This window comes from Mytilus californianus, unplaced genomic scaffold, assembly GCF_021869535.1.
Source record: "Mytilus californianus isolate M0D057914Y unplaced genomic scaffold, xbMytCali1.0.p SCAF_1, whole genome shotgun sequence".
Taxonomy (NCBI): domain Eukaryota; kingdom Metazoa; phylum Mollusca; class Bivalvia; order Mytilida; family Mytilidae; genus Mytilus; species Mytilus californianus.
Window position 1 is genome coordinate 136293527 of NW_026262581.1, and position 19090 is coordinate 136312616.

General features: G+C 33.4%; 1 protein-coding gene across 1 annotated transcript in view; it reads right to left on the minus strand.

Moving 5' to 3' along the window:
- Positions 1–19090, minus strand: part of LOC127735792 (dedicator of cytokinesis protein 7-like) — an 82918-nt gene that overhangs the window by 61369 nt on the left and 2459 nt on the right. Inside the window, exons 3-12 of the mRNA XM_052246114.1 lie at positions 18899–19077; positions 17386–17457; positions 16323–16437; positions 6915–7130; positions 5887–5972; positions 5435–5501; positions 3795–3944; positions 2227–2292; positions 1573–1753; positions 726–925 (exon numbers count right to left, since the gene is read on the minus strand). Coding sequence (XP_052102074.1) covers positions 726–925; positions 1573–1753; positions 2227–2292; positions 3795–3944; positions 5435–5501; positions 5887–5972; positions 6915–7130; positions 16323–16437; positions 17386–17457; positions 18899–19077 — 1332 coding nt within the window. The remainder of the gene's footprint in view (positions 1–725; positions 926–1572; positions 1754–2226; positions 2293–3794; positions 3945–5434; positions 5502–5886; positions 5973–6914; positions 7131–16322; positions 16438–17385; positions 17458–18898; positions 19078–19090) is intronic.

The following is a 19090-nucleotide window of genomic DNA, read 5'->3' on the forward strand; positions in this document are numbered from 1 at the left end:
GCATGTATTTACAATGTTACTCAGATAATAACACAGCATCATCACTTCATACCATTCTAAATTCTTACTGTTAACCGCTGGACGTCATCCAAATGCTGATCTAAGCTTACCCATTGTAAAACTGGTTTACGGTCGAAATATGATAGTTACCTGTCTATATTTGAAATGATTACATGGGGAACAGTACAACAACCAATATTTTGAACCAAATATTACGAACAATAAAATTATCAATTACCTTTCCGTTACAACTTGATTGAACTGGGAATTTTACGGGTTCAATTGGGAAATTTTTTTAGGTATTTTCTGATTGGGAATGGGGCCAATATTCGGCCCTAAAATAAAGGCAGGAAAATCACTGACAAGTCTTTTAATTAAGCACAATTTTTCCAGAATTAGTTAAAAGTTTAATCAACGAGCACAATGTTTAATTTATTTCTGTATCGATTCATCTTCCGATAACTTATAAAGTAGGAATGGTCGATACAATTCAATTTCTTTCCTTCAACAAAATAAAGTAGGAATGGTCGATACAATTCAATCTCTTTCCTTCAACAAAATAAAGTAGGAATGGTCGATACAATTCAATTTCTTTCCTTCAACAAAATAACATTGAAACAAAGTGATCTTCATAATGTCAATCATATTTACTAATGCACATCTTCACATTACATTGTAACTTATATAAAAAAAATCATAATTTTGTTAACTAATGATATCCATACCTGTTTAAAGAAACTAGAGACAGTTAATGTTACTGGTTTGAAATTATCTAAACTTGACCCGTAATCATCTGGTGAACCACCTCTTCTCTCATACCCTGTACGACCTCTATCAAATGAGCCTCTCCTTGAAATACTATCCTCACGGTTACGTTTCCTGAAACTGTCATATTGACCTGGTAAACTGGAGCTACTTCTTCTGTCTGAAAAGGTAAAGAGGAATCAATAATTTCGTGTAAAAGATTTGAACTGATCTGGTCATTAAAGACGCTCAAATTCAAGTTTAAATATGAAAAATATATCAAATTTGCCATAAAACATCACTTTTCAGATGATTTTTGTCTAAAATGGAAGTGGCCGCATTCATGTTCAGTCTCAACCATTATATATGTTATGTAATATCATCAAGTACAACATATATTTAAATATTAAGACTGAACACAAGTGCGGCCACTTCCATTTTAGACAAAACTGTCTAAAAATAGCACAAATGTTAAAATTGTGAAGATTTCAGTAATTTTGCCGGACTTAATGATACTAGTACCTGATGCATGTGCATTGTATTGTCAAAAACAGCAAAATATGTATGTAGCAAAAGTATTTTACTTTCCAATAAATAGCTAAAAGTTTACATTTTAAAAAATTTGTAAAAATGCTATATTTTGGGGGCCAAAAGGGAGTCTTACCGTAATCATAAAAACCATGTGTAAATAGGTTCTTTTCAATAAATTATCAACATGTGTAATCTAAAATATAATTTTTTTTTCAAAAAACTATGTTTTGCTGTGGACCTGTCATATAGCCTGTCTTAGAGAGGTATAAAGTGAAAGGGGAATTGTTCTAATATTACCCAGGCTGGATGTTCTAGAAAGATCTTGATCAAATTTATCAACTGACGACTCTCTCTCCATACTGCTAGCTCCAGTTACAATGTTCATCAGATATATAGCTGTCCAAGCAAATGGCATCCTGTATCTACCAAGTCTATCACAAAACTGCATAGCATTCCCTCTGTGTTTCTCTTCTTTTGTCTAAACACAGAAATATGTAAATTAATTCCTGTAAACCAACAACTTGTAAGCAAACATAACCACATTAAAGTAAATTATATCACCAAAAAGTATCTGTGCAAAGTAAGGACACAGAGTTTTGTGTGTAGTGTCTTGCAGACTGTTGTCTTATTCCCTTTCAGCCCCAGTGCTGTCTATCCTCTTTTGATTGCCCCTTTGATAACTTCAATGGATACTTTTATTGATTTGGTTGCCTGAAATATGTGTACTTTGTTTATTGTTTCGTCATGAATCAGACTGTTAGTTTTCTCATTTGAATTCTTTAAAATTTTGTCATGTCTGGGCCATTTATAGCTGATTATAACTTATGGGTTTTGCTCATAGTTTAAGGTCGTACTGTGACCTATAGTGACTTATGGATAGTTGTCTCATAGACAATCATACACACCTCCTCATATTAACATTATTTTTTAAATATATCAAATAAATCAGACCTTATCTTCCTTTAGATATGGATCAGCACATTCCCCAATGTCTCCTTGTTGTAACACTTTCTCAAGCTGAAATATCACAAAAAACCTCATCAAATATAAATAGCAATGACATATGTTTCTTTTATATATCCAACATTAAGAAGAAATTTATTTTTACATGATGGAGTACAAAAAAATTTGAAACCTTGGAAAACAGCTGGTGAAAACTGCATTTTATATTATTTCTGCATAACCTTCCTCTTTCTTATAATGACTCCTAATGAGGAGTTATAATCATTGTATAAAATAAATGGGAATGTGTCCATGGGACACAGATGATGCCCCCGCTTGCATATCATATTAAGTTATAAAGGGACAAAACTGAAGAACATTAAAAGTGACGCTACCCAAATTTGTACTTGATCTGAGATTTTTGTTAATAAGTATTGTGTATAAGTTTCATAACATTTGGTTGAGGCAAACTTAAGTTAGAGAACAGAAACGAAAAATTCAGCAATTTTTCCATTTGTAAAGGGGCATAACTCTAGAACAGTAAAAGTGATACCACCAAAATTCCATCTTGATCTATATTTTGTGGTAACAAGCATTATTTATAAGTTTCATAACATTTGGTTGAGGTTAACTTATATAAGAGAACGAAAACTTCAGCAAATTTTCCATTTGTAAAGGGGCATAACTCTAGAACGGTTAAAGTGACACCACCAAAATTCAAACTTGATCTGTATTTTGTGGTAATAAGCATTGTGTATAAGTTTCATAACATTTGGTAGTGGCAAACTAAAGTTAGAGAACGGAAACAAAAAATTCAGCAATTTTTCCCTTTGTAAAGGGGCATAACTCTAGAACGGTTAAAGTGAAGACACCAAAATTCAAACTTAATCTGTGTTTTGTGGTAATAAGCATTTTTGTATAGGTTTCATAACATTTGGTTGAAGCACACTTAAGTTAGAGAACGGAAACCAACTTTTGGATGTATGGACAGAAGGACGTACGTACAGACGGACAAGGGTAAAACTTAATGCCCCCTACGCTACGGCGGGGGCATAAAAATAGTATTGATTAGCATAAATATTTACAGAGTGTAACCAAAACCTCATTTATGGCTCCAATGGATCACCATATTCTCTAGGTTAGCTGTTTGATATTGGTTTCTATGAAAATCCTAACACTTACCCTAATGACTAGGAAAACATCTGGTGAAGGATATGTGAGACTTAATACACAGCTCCTACTCAGGGTATGTAATACTTACTTTTATGACAAGGAAAACATCTGGTGAAGGATATGTGAGACTTAATACACAGCTCCTACTCAGGGTATGTAACGCTTACCCTAATGATTAGGAAAACATCTGGTGAAGGATATGTGAGACTTAATACACAGTTCCTACTTAAGGTATGTAACACTTATCCTAATGAATAGGAAAACATCTGGTGAAGGATATGTGAAACTTAATACACAGCTCCTACTCAGGGTGTGTAGTACTTACCCTAATGACTAGGAAAATATCTGGTGAAGGATATGTAAGACTTAATACACAGCTCCTACTCATGGTGTGTAGTACTTACCCTAATGACTAGGAAAACATCTGGTGAAGGATATGTAAGACTTAATACACAGCTCCTACTCAGGGTAGACACGTCCTGCTTTGGTACATGATTTGATATCATATTCTTTAGATTGTCAGAGTTCATGTCAAAGTAAAAGTTTTCTGATATCTAAAATAAAAATATTCTTTATTACTTGTTTGAAATCACATATATATCAAATAACTATGTAGCATTCAAAATAAAAGCTAAAATAAACTGTTAACACAGAGATATGTCTTGCCTATTTGTTATTTTGATAATGCAAATGTTGAAATTAAAATAGCAATACTTTAACATGTAAGTTATGCAAATATTCAAAGTCAATGAACCATGACTGAAGGTACAGGGTAAAACAATCTCCGTGGAAATGAGAAGTGCCAATGCTAATACAACCTCATACCAAACACCATTGACTTTTCATAAGTCGTTTCCTTTAAACAAACTTAAACACAAACATTCACTCGTAAACTAAGTAAAAGTTTTAAAGTCAATGAACCATAATGAGGGGGTGGGGTTATATAATCTCCATAAAAAATGAAATTTGCAAATGCCAATACATTTGCATACCAAATATCATTGACTTAACATTAATGGTTCATCTTAAACTGACCTAATCACAAACTAATACATGTTAACTAAGCAAAAGTTTCAAAGTCAATAGACCATGACTGAGGGGTAAGGACCAAATATTCTCCGTGGAAATGAGATATGCTAATGCTTATACAACTGCATACCAAATATCATTGACCTACCACTAGTGGTTTCCCATAAACTTGACCTAATCACAAACTAATACATGTAAACTAAGCAAAAGTTTCAAAGTCAATAGATCATGACTGAGGGGCGGGGCCAAATAATCTTCATGGAAATGAGATATGCTTATGCTTATACAACTGCATACCAAATATCATTGACCTACCACTAGTGGTTCTCCATAAACTTGGCCTAATCACAAACTAATACATGTAAACTATGCAAAGTTTCAAAGTCAATAGACCATGACTGGGGGGTCAGGGCCAAATAATCTCCATGGTAATGAGATGTGCCAATGCTAATACAACTGCATACCAAATATCATTGACCTACCACTAGTGGTTCACCATAAACTAGACTTAATCACAAACTAATGTCCCGTCAAGGCGGGACAAAAATCGTTATTCTCCATTTCTTTTTATGTATATAAATTTACAAATTGATTTTTCAAATGTACAAGATGGCAATTTCCTGTAAAAATATTTTTGCAACAAACATTTCAACATTTTGCATTTTTTTAAAACACAACATGATGATGATGGAATGTCCATGCATATCAGTACAAAAACATTTTAACCAGAGAAAATATATTTGACATTACATGGTTATAAACATTCAGTTTGACTGGATATACACACAAATTTAAGGGCATCACATTCAAGATTGATGGTCTATAATTGTGCATGAAAGCAATGGTGTCATGCAAATAATTTTAAAATGAATAATTTAACAGATTTTTTAACAGTGTAATTAGTGTTTTACTCAGTTACACCAGAATTGAAATAACAGTATTAAATTTGAAGATATCATAGCAAATATAAATATATCATTTTATATAGGTATATTTTATTATGTATAGAACTAACCTTCTTTTTTTCTTTAGAATCATATAAAGCCATACAGGCAAATATTGGTTCAAATTCTAACTCTAATCTGAAACAAAGAAAAAATATTCTGAAGAAATTAAGAGTTATATCTAGATCAAAATTCTTTGAAAGAATGGTAAAGGTGTGTATCTGAGAATACCCTGCCACTGTAAATCAAAGTTATTTGTGATGTGATTTGCCCAAAAAAATGCACATAATTCAAATAGCATCATTTGTATGCGGAATTTCCTGTAATTTTAATAATTAATCTCACATTTTTGTTCATTATTCAAAATTTGCATCAATAATAAATGCATGCAAAAATTACTGAGTAATTATTTCTAAAAGAGCTCTTAATATTTTTTTTAACAAGCGAAAGAATATAAGTTTGTTTAATCTGAGAACTATTCTCTATGATTTCAAAATAAAATAGAAGTGTATGAACAAAATACCTCAGATTAAGACATTTAACTAATATCCTGTGTCCAAAATGTTCTTGTGGAACAACAGCTGGGGGTCTTCTTTCTATCTTTTCCTCCTGAAATTAGAACAGCTTTAATGTTTCTGTTGGTTACATAAATAATTATAACAATTTTTCAACAACAAAAAAACCTTCGTACTAGTCTTAGGCTTATTCAGGGAAGTTCACAACATTTGTTGAAACATTTTCCTGCACTAATTTTCATGACAAAACTTTATGACAAAAGAGATGATTTCAGCTTCCTAATTGTGAACTTTCCATTTTTATGTAGCAACATTCCAGCAGCGCCTGCATACGGAGTATATATCTCCCAGTTGATACGATACTCCAGGGCTTGTATTTCCTATCATGATTTCCTTGATGGTGAAGTTGAAATCATCCCTTCGTAAATTTTACAGACGCCATCACGAGTTTGTTGACCGTTATGGAATATCCGTTTCGCAGATTAGCAACAGGACGGTTGCCACGTGTGGAGCAGAATCTACTTACCCTTCCAGAGCACCTGAGATCACCCCAGTTTTTGGTGGGGTGCATGTTGTTCAGTCTTTAGTTTTCTATGTTGTGTTTTGTGTACTATTGTTTGTCTGTTGGTCTTTTTCTTTTTTAGCCATGGCGTTGTCAGTTTATTTTGGACTTATGAGTTTGGATGTCCCTTTGGTCTCTTTCGCCTCTCTTTTTCAGTAAAATCATGTGCACTCCATTTCATAGATTGTCCTTTTGCAAAATGTGGATAGTGAAAAAAGATAAGAAACAGAATCTATGCAATACAACTTGATGTCTATTTCAGAACTTTGAAGAGATTGAAACAAAATAAATATATCATCAATCTATTGTAATCAAATTTTATCATAAATTCATTATTATATTTTTTCAGCCATAGTTCAATATTGATGCTTAGAATCCTACAAGTAAACTAGATTTTGTAACCCTCCTAAACTATGTGTAACCGAAATAAAAAATTCTCATTTGATCATTGAGTCTAGTGTTAGGATATTTTACCTCATCTGGTATTTCATACATGCTGAACAAGGAATCTAATCTGTTTTGTTGTCGTTGGTCCTCGTTCTGTTTGTCTACTTGTTCATAAGACATCTGTTCAAACAGGTTAGGTAGTAATACATCAGCTTGTGATTGTTTCAGATCAAATATACTACTGGCCCAACTTCCACGTGGTGTGTCATTCATGTGGATGGATTGCCTTTTTAAACTAACATCCTTAAATATATAAAATTCTGTGTTAGTTAAAACAATTACTTAAAAAATAAGGAGGCTCCCAAGAGCCTAATCCACTACACTGTCAAAATTTTGATGTTTATGGTTCCTTCCCAATCTATTATACTTTTCGAAATAACAGGCAAAAAATGGAAATAAGTAAACAAAATCTCCATTTGAGGTCAATTACCTCTTTTAGGAGTCTTCCAATAATTTCTGGTATTTTTCCATTTTGTAAATCTTGTATTGCTAATTGATTTTCTGGATCACAGTTTCCAACTACCGGTATTTATTATAGTTTTTGAGATTACAGGCAAAGGGTATTTAACTTGAGTAGTAATTGACAATTTCCACCAATTTGACTTATTTGAAGATCTTATTTTGCTGACTAATTTTGCTACTTACAATTTCTTTCTATCTATTAAAATTTCTGCAAAATGCAAAATCTGTAAAAATCAACTTTCAAGTGCAACAACTAATATAAGGCGTCAGTTGACAATATCGGCCACATTGACTTATTTGCAGATCTTATTTTGCTGAACATTTTTGCTCTTTAAAGATTCTATCTACTACTATTTTCTGGAAAAATGGTAAAAAATCATCATTCAAGGGTAATAACCTGTAAGGGGTCAATTGACAATTTTTGCCAAGTTGACTTATTTGCAGATCTTATTGTTCTGATCATTTTTAATTATTTATAGTTTCTCTCTATCTCTATAATGGTTTTCAAGATAATACCTAATTAAAAGGAGAATGTGTCCATGTGACACAGATGCCCCTACTTGTAAATATACAGCAAATTCAGTAATTTTTCCTTTTACAAAGGGACATAACTTGAGAACGGCAAAAGGGACGCCACCCATTTTCAAACTTGATCTGCGTTTGGTGGTAATAAGCATTGTGTATAAGTTTCATAAAATTTGGTTCAGGGAAACTAAAGTTAGAGAACAGAAACTTATTTTGGGACATACAGACATACAGAGGTAAATCTTAAGGCCCCTGCCACAACGGACGAGGCATAAAAATGCAAAATTTGCTTAAAATCACTACATTTGGGACAACAAGTCCAAAATGGCTTATCCAATTTTTCTTAAAATTACAAAGGAGAAAGGCCTCTACCAGCTGAATATTTTTCTCAACCATGTCAGTTTTGCTCTAACTGCTATAATTTTTTAGATAAAGCTGAAAACTGCATTTTACCCCTATGTTCTATTTTTAGCAACAGCAGATTTGTTTGATGATGGATTAAATCCCTGGATACTTATTTGTAGATTGTACTTTGCTGAACAGTTTCAATATCTAAATTCTCTCTATCTTTTATTGTTTTCCGTAAAAAATGTAAAAAGGGTAAATAATCATCTTTCTGAGGCAATATCTCCTTTAAAAGGGTCAATTGACAATTTTGGCCATGTTGTCTTATTTGTAGATCTTATTGTTTTTATCATTCTTATTTTTAAAGTTTCTCTATATCTATACATTGTAATAATTTTCAGGTTAATAAACAAATCATGTGAAATCTGCTAAAAGTTGACATTTCAGAGGCAATAGCTGCAAAAATGGGTGGCCAGATTTTTCTTAAAATTTCAAAGGATACAGATCATTTTAACCCTAGTCAGTTATGCATTAACTGCTTTTTGAGACATGAGCCTAAAACTATTTCATATACTTGAATGGCAAAATTTTACTATAAAACATGTGTAAAAAGACTTCCTTTTAAAAGAAAATCCTTTATTTTATCCAAATCTTCAGAAATGTGCTGATTTTGAATTATTGTCTTCTCCAAATCACTATAAGCTTTTCCCCATGCAGAGAACAAAACCATGATACCTCTCTTTAGAAATTCAGTAACAGCACAGCACTAGTGCAAGGGATAAAACGTGATAAAGAAAAGGTAAACATACGCGCAAACAAGATTGTATTAATCGATTCTGAAAGAAAATTTTAATACACAATATAACTTTACAACTGTTATGACAAAGTTTAATTAACAAATGGTACCTCTAGTATATGTGGAAAATATAAAAAATCAAAGCACGAAAGCGCTGTAAAGGCAGTTAATTACAGGTTGTGTGTATTTTAAGTCCAGTTATATCATTATCTTGCATAGTACAGTGTACTTACCAGAGGTGGCTTTCAGTATTTAAGATTTAGAGTTCTCTAATGATATTGAATAAGTTTTATGAATGTCATATTCTGAGCACTATATGAAGGCGATTGTTCTCACTTGTTTATGAACTAGTGCATTATGTCCAGTTTGTACCTTTTTTATCTATGTTTATAGTCAAATTAGTTATCAAAGGTACCAGGATTATAATTTAATACGCCAGACGTGTGTTTCGTCTACATAAGACTCATCAGTGACGTTCAGATGAAAATAGTAACAAAGCCAAACAAGTACAAAGTTGAAGAGCATTGAGGACCCAAAATTCCAAAAAGTTGTGCCAAATACGGCTAAGGTAATCTATTCCTTGGATAAGAAAATCCTTAGTTTTTTCATTGGCAATCATAACACATCTTATTTATATAATGGTCTATATTCAACGACCTCAGGTACAAAAAAAATGTATGTAACTAAACTATGATGGGAAACCTTTGACTTCTTTCTTTATATAAACTTTTGATTTGGTACCATAGAACTATGTAGAGTAAATGTACATTGCAACATGTCAACTCTTTCAACTCCAAGCAAAATTATATTTCCAAGCATAAAGTAATTTATGAATGAAATAAAATGCTCCGCTGGGGCGCAGCTTGATACGACCGCAGAGGTCGAACCCTGAACAGTTGGGGCAAGTATGAACACAACATTCAAGCTTGATTCAGCACTGAATTTGGATTGTAATTAAATATTTGACACAGCATAGGTTTCTGACACAGAATTAAAGTGGTCTAAGATACTTAAAAAAATTTAATTTACCTATTCAAACCATATCATTATTATTTGCTTTTATATATAAATCAGAAATAACCAATTTAAAATGGGAAATTTTAAAGAAAAAAAAGGAAAAAGAATCCCCCCCCCCCAAATTTTTTGAACCCCCTTATGATTCATCACCCCAAAACTCAATTCCCTTTGTGGTATGGTACCTTGCAGTACAATTTCAGAGAGATCCATACACTTGAACACATGTTATTGTCTGGAAACTAGAAAAATGCTTGTTTTTTGGCCCCTTTATGGTCCCGAATTCCTAAACGTTTAGGACAATTACCCCCAAACTCAAACCCAGCTTTCCCTTTGTGATATGGAACCTTGTAGTACAATTTCATAAAGATCTATACACTTACACACAAGTTATTGCCATGAAACTAGAAAAATGCTTGTTTTTTGCCCCTTTTTGGCCCCTAATTCCTAAAATTTGGAGGCAATTACCCCCAAAATCAATCCCAGCATTCCCTTTGTGATATGGAACCATGTGATACAATGTCAGAGAGATCCATAGACTTACACACAAGTTATTGTCATGAAACTAGAAAAAATGCTTGTTTTTGGCCCCTTTTTGGCCCCTAATTCCTAAAATTTGGAGGCAATTACCCCCAAAATCAATCCCAGCATTCCCTTTGTGGTATGGTACCTTGCAGCACAATTTCAGAGAGATCCATACACTTGAACACAAGTTATTGTCTGGAAACTAGAAAAATGCTTATTTTTGGCCCCTTATTCCTAAACTTTTTGGGCAATTACCCCCAAACTCAATTCCAGCTTTCCCTTTGTGATATTGAACCTTGTAGTACAATTTTATAAAGATCCATACACTTGAACACAAGTTATTGCCATGAAACTAGAAAAATGCTTGTTTTTTGCCCCTTAATTCCTAAAATTTGGAGGCAATTACCCCCAAAATCAATCCCAGCATTCCCTTTGTGATATGGAACCATGTGATACAATGTCAGAGAGATCCATAGACTTACACACAAGTTATTGTCATGAAACTAGAAAAATGCTTGTTTTTGGCCCCTTTTTGGCCCCTAATTCCTAAAATTTGGAGGCAATTACCCCCAAAATCAATCCCAGCATTCCCTTTGTGGTATGGTACCTTGCAGCACAATTTCAGAGAGATCCATACACTTGAACACAAGTTATTGTCTGGAAACTAGAAAAATGCTTATTTTTGGCCCCTTATTCCTAAACTTTTTGGGCAATTACCCCCAAACTCAATTCCAGCTTTCCCTTTGTGATATGGAACCTTGTAGTTCAATTTCATAAAGATCCATACACTTACACACAAGTTATTGCCATGAAACTAGAAAAATGCTTGTTTTTTGCCCCTTTTTGCCCCTAATTCCTAAAATTTGGAGGCAATTACCCCCAAATTCAATCCCAGCATTCCCTTTGTGATATGGAACCTTGTGATACAATGTCAGAGAGATCCATAGACTTGCACACAAGTTATTGTCATGAAACTAGAAAAATGCTTGTTTTTTGCCCCTTTTTGGCCCCTAATTCCTAAAATTTGGAGGCAATTACCCCCAAAAATCAATCCCAGCTTTCCCTTTGTGATATGGAACCTTGTGGTACAATGTCAGAGAGATCCATACACTTACACACAAGTTATGTCTGGAAGTTACAAAAATGCTTATTTTTGGCCCCTTTTTGGCCCCTAATTCCTTAACTGTTGGTACCATAACCCCCAAAATCAATCCCAACTTTCCTTTTGTGGTATTGAACCTTATTTTAAAATTTCATTGAGATCCATTCACTTAAACTAAAGTTAGAGTGCGAAAACTAATGTGTCTTCGGACGACGACGACGACAACGTCATACCAATATAAGACCACAAAAATTTTTTTGCGGTCGTAAAAAAAGGAGTTCTTAATTAAGAAATAAACTGATTCGCTGAGCGCAGCTGGATACACCCGCAGAGGTACTACCCTGAACAGCTGGGGCAAAAATGGACACAATATTCAAGCTTGATACAGGTCTGACTTTGGATTGTAATTAAATATTTGACATATTATAGTTTCTGAATAAATGTAGTCAATGAACTTGAAATCGGTTATATGAATTGAATTTATATTCAATTAAAGATTTCTTGCTGTTGTGCAATACACTGTGCTGTTGTGCAATACTTAATAAATCTGTTGCCAGACTATAAACAAATAAAGTTCAATTTCTTCTCAATGTCATATTTGAAATTTATGAAAATCAATAGGGAGATTACATCAATAGCTATAAATAATTCACCAAAGTTTCATGTGAACTGCTTAAAGCATTTTTGAGTTGTTGTCCAAAAACTGGAAAATCCCCCCTTTTTTAATGAATAAAACCCCATAACTCAGAAATGTAAAATCTAAAATTTATAAAATTCTAAAGGGAGCTTACGGATTGATAATTTAGTCTTAGATGCAAGATTTTTTTATCAGTTGTTAGTGGCTTTGAACTAGCTGTCAGTAACTGTGAGTACTCTCAGATTTGTACTTAGTGTCTTTTTGTTGTTTGGATGTACAACTACCCGACCACGTCCACTTGTATTTGTATTTATCCATCTGATGAGTTTAGCCTCTTTCAACTGATTTTTATAGTTCTTTCTTATATTGTACTGTTACACCACTGTCCCAGGTTAGGGGGAGGGTTGGGATCCCGCTAACATGTTTAAGCCCGCCACATTCTGTATGTACATGTATGTGCCTGTCCCAAGTCAGGAGCCTATAAAAGTGTAATTCAGTGGTTGTCGTTTGTTTATGTGTTGCATATTTGTTATATTTGTTCATTTTTTTACATAAAATAGGCCGTTAGTTTTCTTGTTTGAATTGTTTTACATTGTCATTTCTGGGCCTTTTATAGCTGACTGTGCGGTATGGGCTTTGCTCATTGTTGAAGGCTGTACTGTGACCTATAGCTGTTAATTTCTGTGTCATTTGGTCTCTTGTGCATGTGTGGAGAGTTGTCTCATTGGCAATCATACCACATCTTCTTTTTTATATTTACATCAACAGATATAAAAAATTCACCAAAGTCAAGGTGAGACAACAAAACTTAGTTGTAAGATCTCTGAAATTTTTTACAGGGTACGAGTTTTTCTCATTGTTGGAGATTGTACGGTGACAGTAACACCTGTAACTGCTTAAACCCATTTCTTATGCACTTTAGTTTGATAAACTCACTGAATATCATACCACATCTCCTTATTTTTTTATGCATTACAATTTACATGTGCATGTAATTGTAAATATATATATATCAGAACAAAATTCATTGCGTCACTTTTATTTATGCATCCTTTGGCACAATACAAGTTCTAAAATTACACAACATAAAACAACTAAATGTTATTTCAGATGAAAGTTTTGTTTCAGTTCCATTCATAGGATTTATTAGAATTTTGTATGTTTTGCCAAGTCCAATAATTCGCTCTATGTGACATAGAGACATAGTTGACTAAACCACCAGGTGTCGAACATTCAAGAATTTTCAGTTTTTCTGTTTTTATTTGATGAAAAGGTTGCCTGAGCTCTAGGAGCTTTAGGTTTTATCACGGGATATTCTGTGCTGTCAATAATAATCCAAGTCATAGGAAACTTTAATTTGAAGTTGGATGGTGAAAAATACCTGACTAAACCACTAGATGGCCAAGTGTTAGCCTCACACCACTGTTTAGACATAAAAACAATCCATGTATACACAATATTCTTAACACTAGATTCAATCTAGAATCTAGACAGTTCAAAGTTGGTTGTATGATACCTCAATTTCATCAAAGTCATAAAAAAACTGATTTTCAACTGACACCCTATCAATTTGAAAATATATGTATCTCAAACAATGTGCTGCTGGACCAAGTGTGGTCAAAACAAATAAAAATTTAGTATACAACTCTAAACCGGTATAAAAATGCATGGCTGTGTCACGTGTCTTCATTTCAAAATTCTCTGCTGAAAACATAGGCATTGATGGTGTTTGCGTAATTCCATCTGTGAAGCTAAACATTAGCTCGGCAGTTGGTGGTGAACAGTCATAAATCCTTTCTGCAGTATGAATGACTTCTTCAGGAAAACCAACTTTACAATCAAAACTTTCCTCTAGATTTCTACTACAATATTCATTAAGTTTAGTTCTTTTGTTTTCACAGGAAACTGCCCTGATTTTTCTTTTTGCGGACGATTCAGTCTCTTGCTTGGTCCAGGAAAATAGGCTGGGAATTGCAGTAGACTTAAGTCTCTGTATGGTGGGTTTGCGCCCTGAAAAAGGTTATAAAACATTAGTTTTTTTATAATTAAATGAACTTCCATTAGCAATGTATACTTTGTACTACCTGGCGAAATATTAACTAGATTTATTCATTACAATCTGGATAAAACTATGTTTGCCTGATTCAATGTATGTTATGTAAATCCAAAGGACAAACAATGAGAGACTTATGCAACAAACGTACATTGTTTGTACCTAAATAACTATAATATAGATGAGAGCATGTCATTGTTTTGTTCCTGTTAACATTGTCATTGATATTTTTCAAGAATGTCTATGAGGCATAGCTTATGCATTCCTGTCATTACTAAATTAGCATAATTACTGCTAAAATAATTCTCAGTATGATATACCTCTTGCAAGAAATCATTATAATTGTAGCAATCACCAAAAAATCTCAAACAGATCACATTGAATCGTAATCCAAAAAATTATGACGTCTTGAATTACCGACCCCTTTTATTCTAAAACGATAATTGCGGTTGTAAACAGACTTTGGTTTATTCGCATGGCGATTACATATATAACTATATATTTCACAAAGAAAATAGAGTTTTACCATGAATAGTTTCCTGCACGTAGTCTTTTTCAGTAAAACGTGCCTTGCAAACAACAGCTGATCGAGATGGACTCCACGATATCATCGTGTTCTCGTCCAATCTGCGTATGGGCCATGGCGTTGATCCAACTTTTCCTTCTTTTTAAGTCATTTGGAAATGCATGTCCTCCTCTTAAATGACATCCAGGTACACAACAACAAGTACTTGGCATCGTTAATTAAAAATATAACTGAAATAGTTGCACAGTGCAGAAACCGGAAGTAGAGGAACAGGATCCGCTACCACGGCGCCACCTATTCAGGAACGATAATTTGCTACTTTATATAACTGCGAAAATAACGTTAGACGGGTTCACGTGCATAAACAGAAATGCGCTTTAAATTGTATAATATAATTCATGTTCAGTCGACCTTTAATTATTATATCAACGACTGAAATGATTTATAAACATCTAGATTGCAGATAACACTCGAAATTAACCGGAGCTCTTTCCACACGGAATTCAAATAATTCTAGTTTGTCAATCGGTTGACTGCTTATAATGCAAAATACTAATATATCAAAAGTTTTTAAAACTAACAAAACACAATGATCGATTCTCTATTTCCCAATGTAAATGAAATGAAACAAAAAACATTTTATATCGCAATAAGAAGAGGAGAGAATTCAACATTTCCGGATCTACTTGGAGTCTAATGACCCCCCACGTAGATAAGTTGGATATCGCGGAAGGAAGGATTAACCCGGCAACTAGAAAGGCATTAAAGCACTGCCTTTAAAAATGAACAAATAAACATAGCTCTATCCCCTTATTTATATTTCACATGCTCCTTGATGATTGTTTATCAAGGTCAAAATCGGTAAACTTTGCCACTAAACTGAAAAGTTAACAAGTATTCTGAGAGTATTGCATGGCAATACATAGTCCCCTACCGATTAAAAATTCATTGTACTGGAACAAAATGCTAACTTGATCTATAACTTGTCATGGTGTAAACAATATAACAAATATCAAGTCAATAACTTCAAGCATGACTAAAAAAAGTGGAAAACTGATTATTTAAGTGAATTTTCTAAGTCCAAGGACCATAACTCTGCACAAAATCATCAGACCGGAACACAATTTGAAATTGATCTGTAACTTGTCATGATAAAACTATACACCAATTATCAAATCAATATCTTCAAGCATGACGAAAAAAAGTGCGGAAAACTGATTATTTGAGTGATTTTCTAAGTCCAAGGACCATAACTCTGCATAAAATCATCAGACCGGAACAAAATTCGAACAGAATTATCCATGTCAGTTTTCCTCTAACCGCTTTACTTTTTGGAGAAAAAAAACCAAAATAATGTATGAAATGAACATTTCATCGACAAAGACTCAAAAATGGAGCCACAAATCTTACTAATTTAATTTCTAATATGTTAAGTTAAATAATGTCCCACTTTTTCTGGTTGTGGCATAGAATCTTCAACATCTACTTCATATTGCTGTTGATCCAATCCATCTCTATCTGTTAACTTTTCCTTACTACACACACTGGAACTGTACCTCTGGTATCTATAAAGAGATTTAAATCATTACAATTCTGATACCTCTGGTATCTATAAAGAGATTTAAATCATTACAATCCTGATACCTCTGGTATCTATAGAGAGATTTAAATCATTACAATTCTGATACCTCTGGTATCTATAGAGACATTTAAATCATTACAGTTCTGATGCCTCTGGTATCTATAGAGATTTAAATCAATACAATCCTGATACCTCTGGTATCTATAGAGAGATTCAAATCATTACAATTCTGATACCTCTGGTATCTATAGAGAGATTCAAATCATTACAATTCTGATACCTCTAGTATCTATAGAGATTTAAATCATTACAATTCTAATGCCTCTGGTATCTATAGAGAGATTTAAATCATTACAATTCTGATGCCTCTGATAATAATAGAGAGATTTAAATCATTACAATTCTCATACCTCTGATATATAATAATAGAGAGATTTAAATCATTACAATTCTGATGCCTTTGATAATAATAGAGATATTTAAATCATTACAATTCTGATGCCTTTGATAATAATAGAGATATTTAATTCATTACAAATCTGATACCTCTGATAATAATAGAGAGATTTAAATCATTACAATTCTGATACCTTTGGTAATAATAGAGTGATGCAACAACCTTAACAATTTCTGGTATCTTTATACAGATATGTGGTTTGACATAAAAGGAAGACTCTATCAGTCTTATTTTGTTTTACTTTGATTTAGGTTAACTGCCTAATAAACAAATACCTGCAACTTTTTATTCATAGTTGTAACATTCCCCTGTTTTTAAAGAAATCATCCAGGGTAGGATTGTTAAGATTTGTTAATACTGATGTTATGTTCTGACAGTATTAAAGTCTATTTCCCATTGGGAAACAGGTATGTTCTGAACCTTAGATTTACAATATTGTCATATAACGCTAATATTTATGTACTAAATTCATACCTTCTAGAGACTACAGTATAATCAGCAGTGTACCTCCGTACAAAGTCAAATACATGCGTATCCGTCTCAGCCCTGTACAAAAAGACAAAGTCACAATAAGTTTACATCATGAAATTAATTTTCTTAATCGGGTAGCAAGCATATAGTGTTCTCAATCAAAATCTCAAATTAAGGAATTACAGAACTGTTTTGAGGGGATTTCAGGTAAAAATGCTGATTTACTGATGAGGTGGAGTAAATTTGAGGTTGAAAGCAACAGTTTATATTGATGAGGGGGACTTATGGCAAGAAAATAGGATTGTGCCATAAATGTTTCAATAAAATGCTTCGCTGAGCGCAGCCTGATACGACGGCAGTGGTCCAACCCTGAACAATTGGGGCAAATTTGGATACAATATTCAAGCTTGATACTGTCTGAATTTTGATTGTGATCAAATTTTTGACATAATAAAGGTTTCTGAAACAAAATAAATGTGGTCAAAGATCTTACAAATCTATTGCCCAATACTGCACAATTGAAGATTACTTCTTAAAACTTTTCAAAAATATTAATTCCTTAAAAAAATTGGAAATAAAATCCCCCCCCAAAAAAAAAAACATTTTTGGAAACCCCCCTTGGAGCAATTACCCCAAGACTCAATCCCATCCTTCCCTTTGTAGTATGGAACCTTGTAGTACAATTTCTGAGAGATCCATTGACTTAAACACAAGTTATTGTCTGGAAACTAGAAAAATGCTTGTTTTTTGCCCTTTTTTTGGCCCCTAATTCCTACAAGTTTGGGGCAATTATCCCCAAACTCAATCCCAGCCTTCCTTTTGTGATATGGAACCTTGTGGTACAATGTCAGAGAGATCCATACACTTACACACAAGTTATTGTCCGGAAACTAAAAAATTGTTGATTTTGGCCCCTTTTTTCCTAAACTGTTGGCCCCATAACCCCTTAAATGAATCCCAACCTTCTACTTGTGGTATTAAACATTGTGGTACAATTTCTGAGCAATCAAAATACTTATACACAAGTTAATATCCTGAAACTAAATAAAATGCTTGTTTTTGGCCCCTTTTGGGCCCCTAATTCCTAAATGGTTGGGACCATCATCCCCAAAATCATTCACAACCTTCCTTTTGTGGTATTGAACCTTCTTAAAAAATTTCATAGAGATCCATTCACTTAAACTAAAGATATTGTCCGGAAACCAATGTGTCTTCGGACGACGACGCAGACGACGACATCATACCATTATACCATCCAAAAAATTTATTTGCGGTCGTATAAAAAGGTCAATATTAGGTATGTTGAGTGTATCACCGACTTTAATGGATTTGGGGCTACAAAGTGGGGATTGCAAATACATGGTCTGCCAATTAACAGCCAATATTCAGAAACTGTGCAAAGAAAAATGTTTTTTAGGGAACACCATGAATGATACCAAGACTTGCTTCTTGTGAGATGGACTTGCTTACCAGAAAACATTTGCAATTAGAAACATTTATCTTTATTAGTTCATACCCAATTTCTGGAACAATATGACTGATAGTCCTGCATCTTTTTGGCAAGAAATGGACATCAACATCATCATTATCAGGGTATAATATAAGATCTCTATGTGGATCTCTTTCTACTGTACATTGGTTCTGTAGGACAAATTCTTCATATTCTGGTGGATCTACAACGTCACTTAGTGGCACCTGTAACATATTT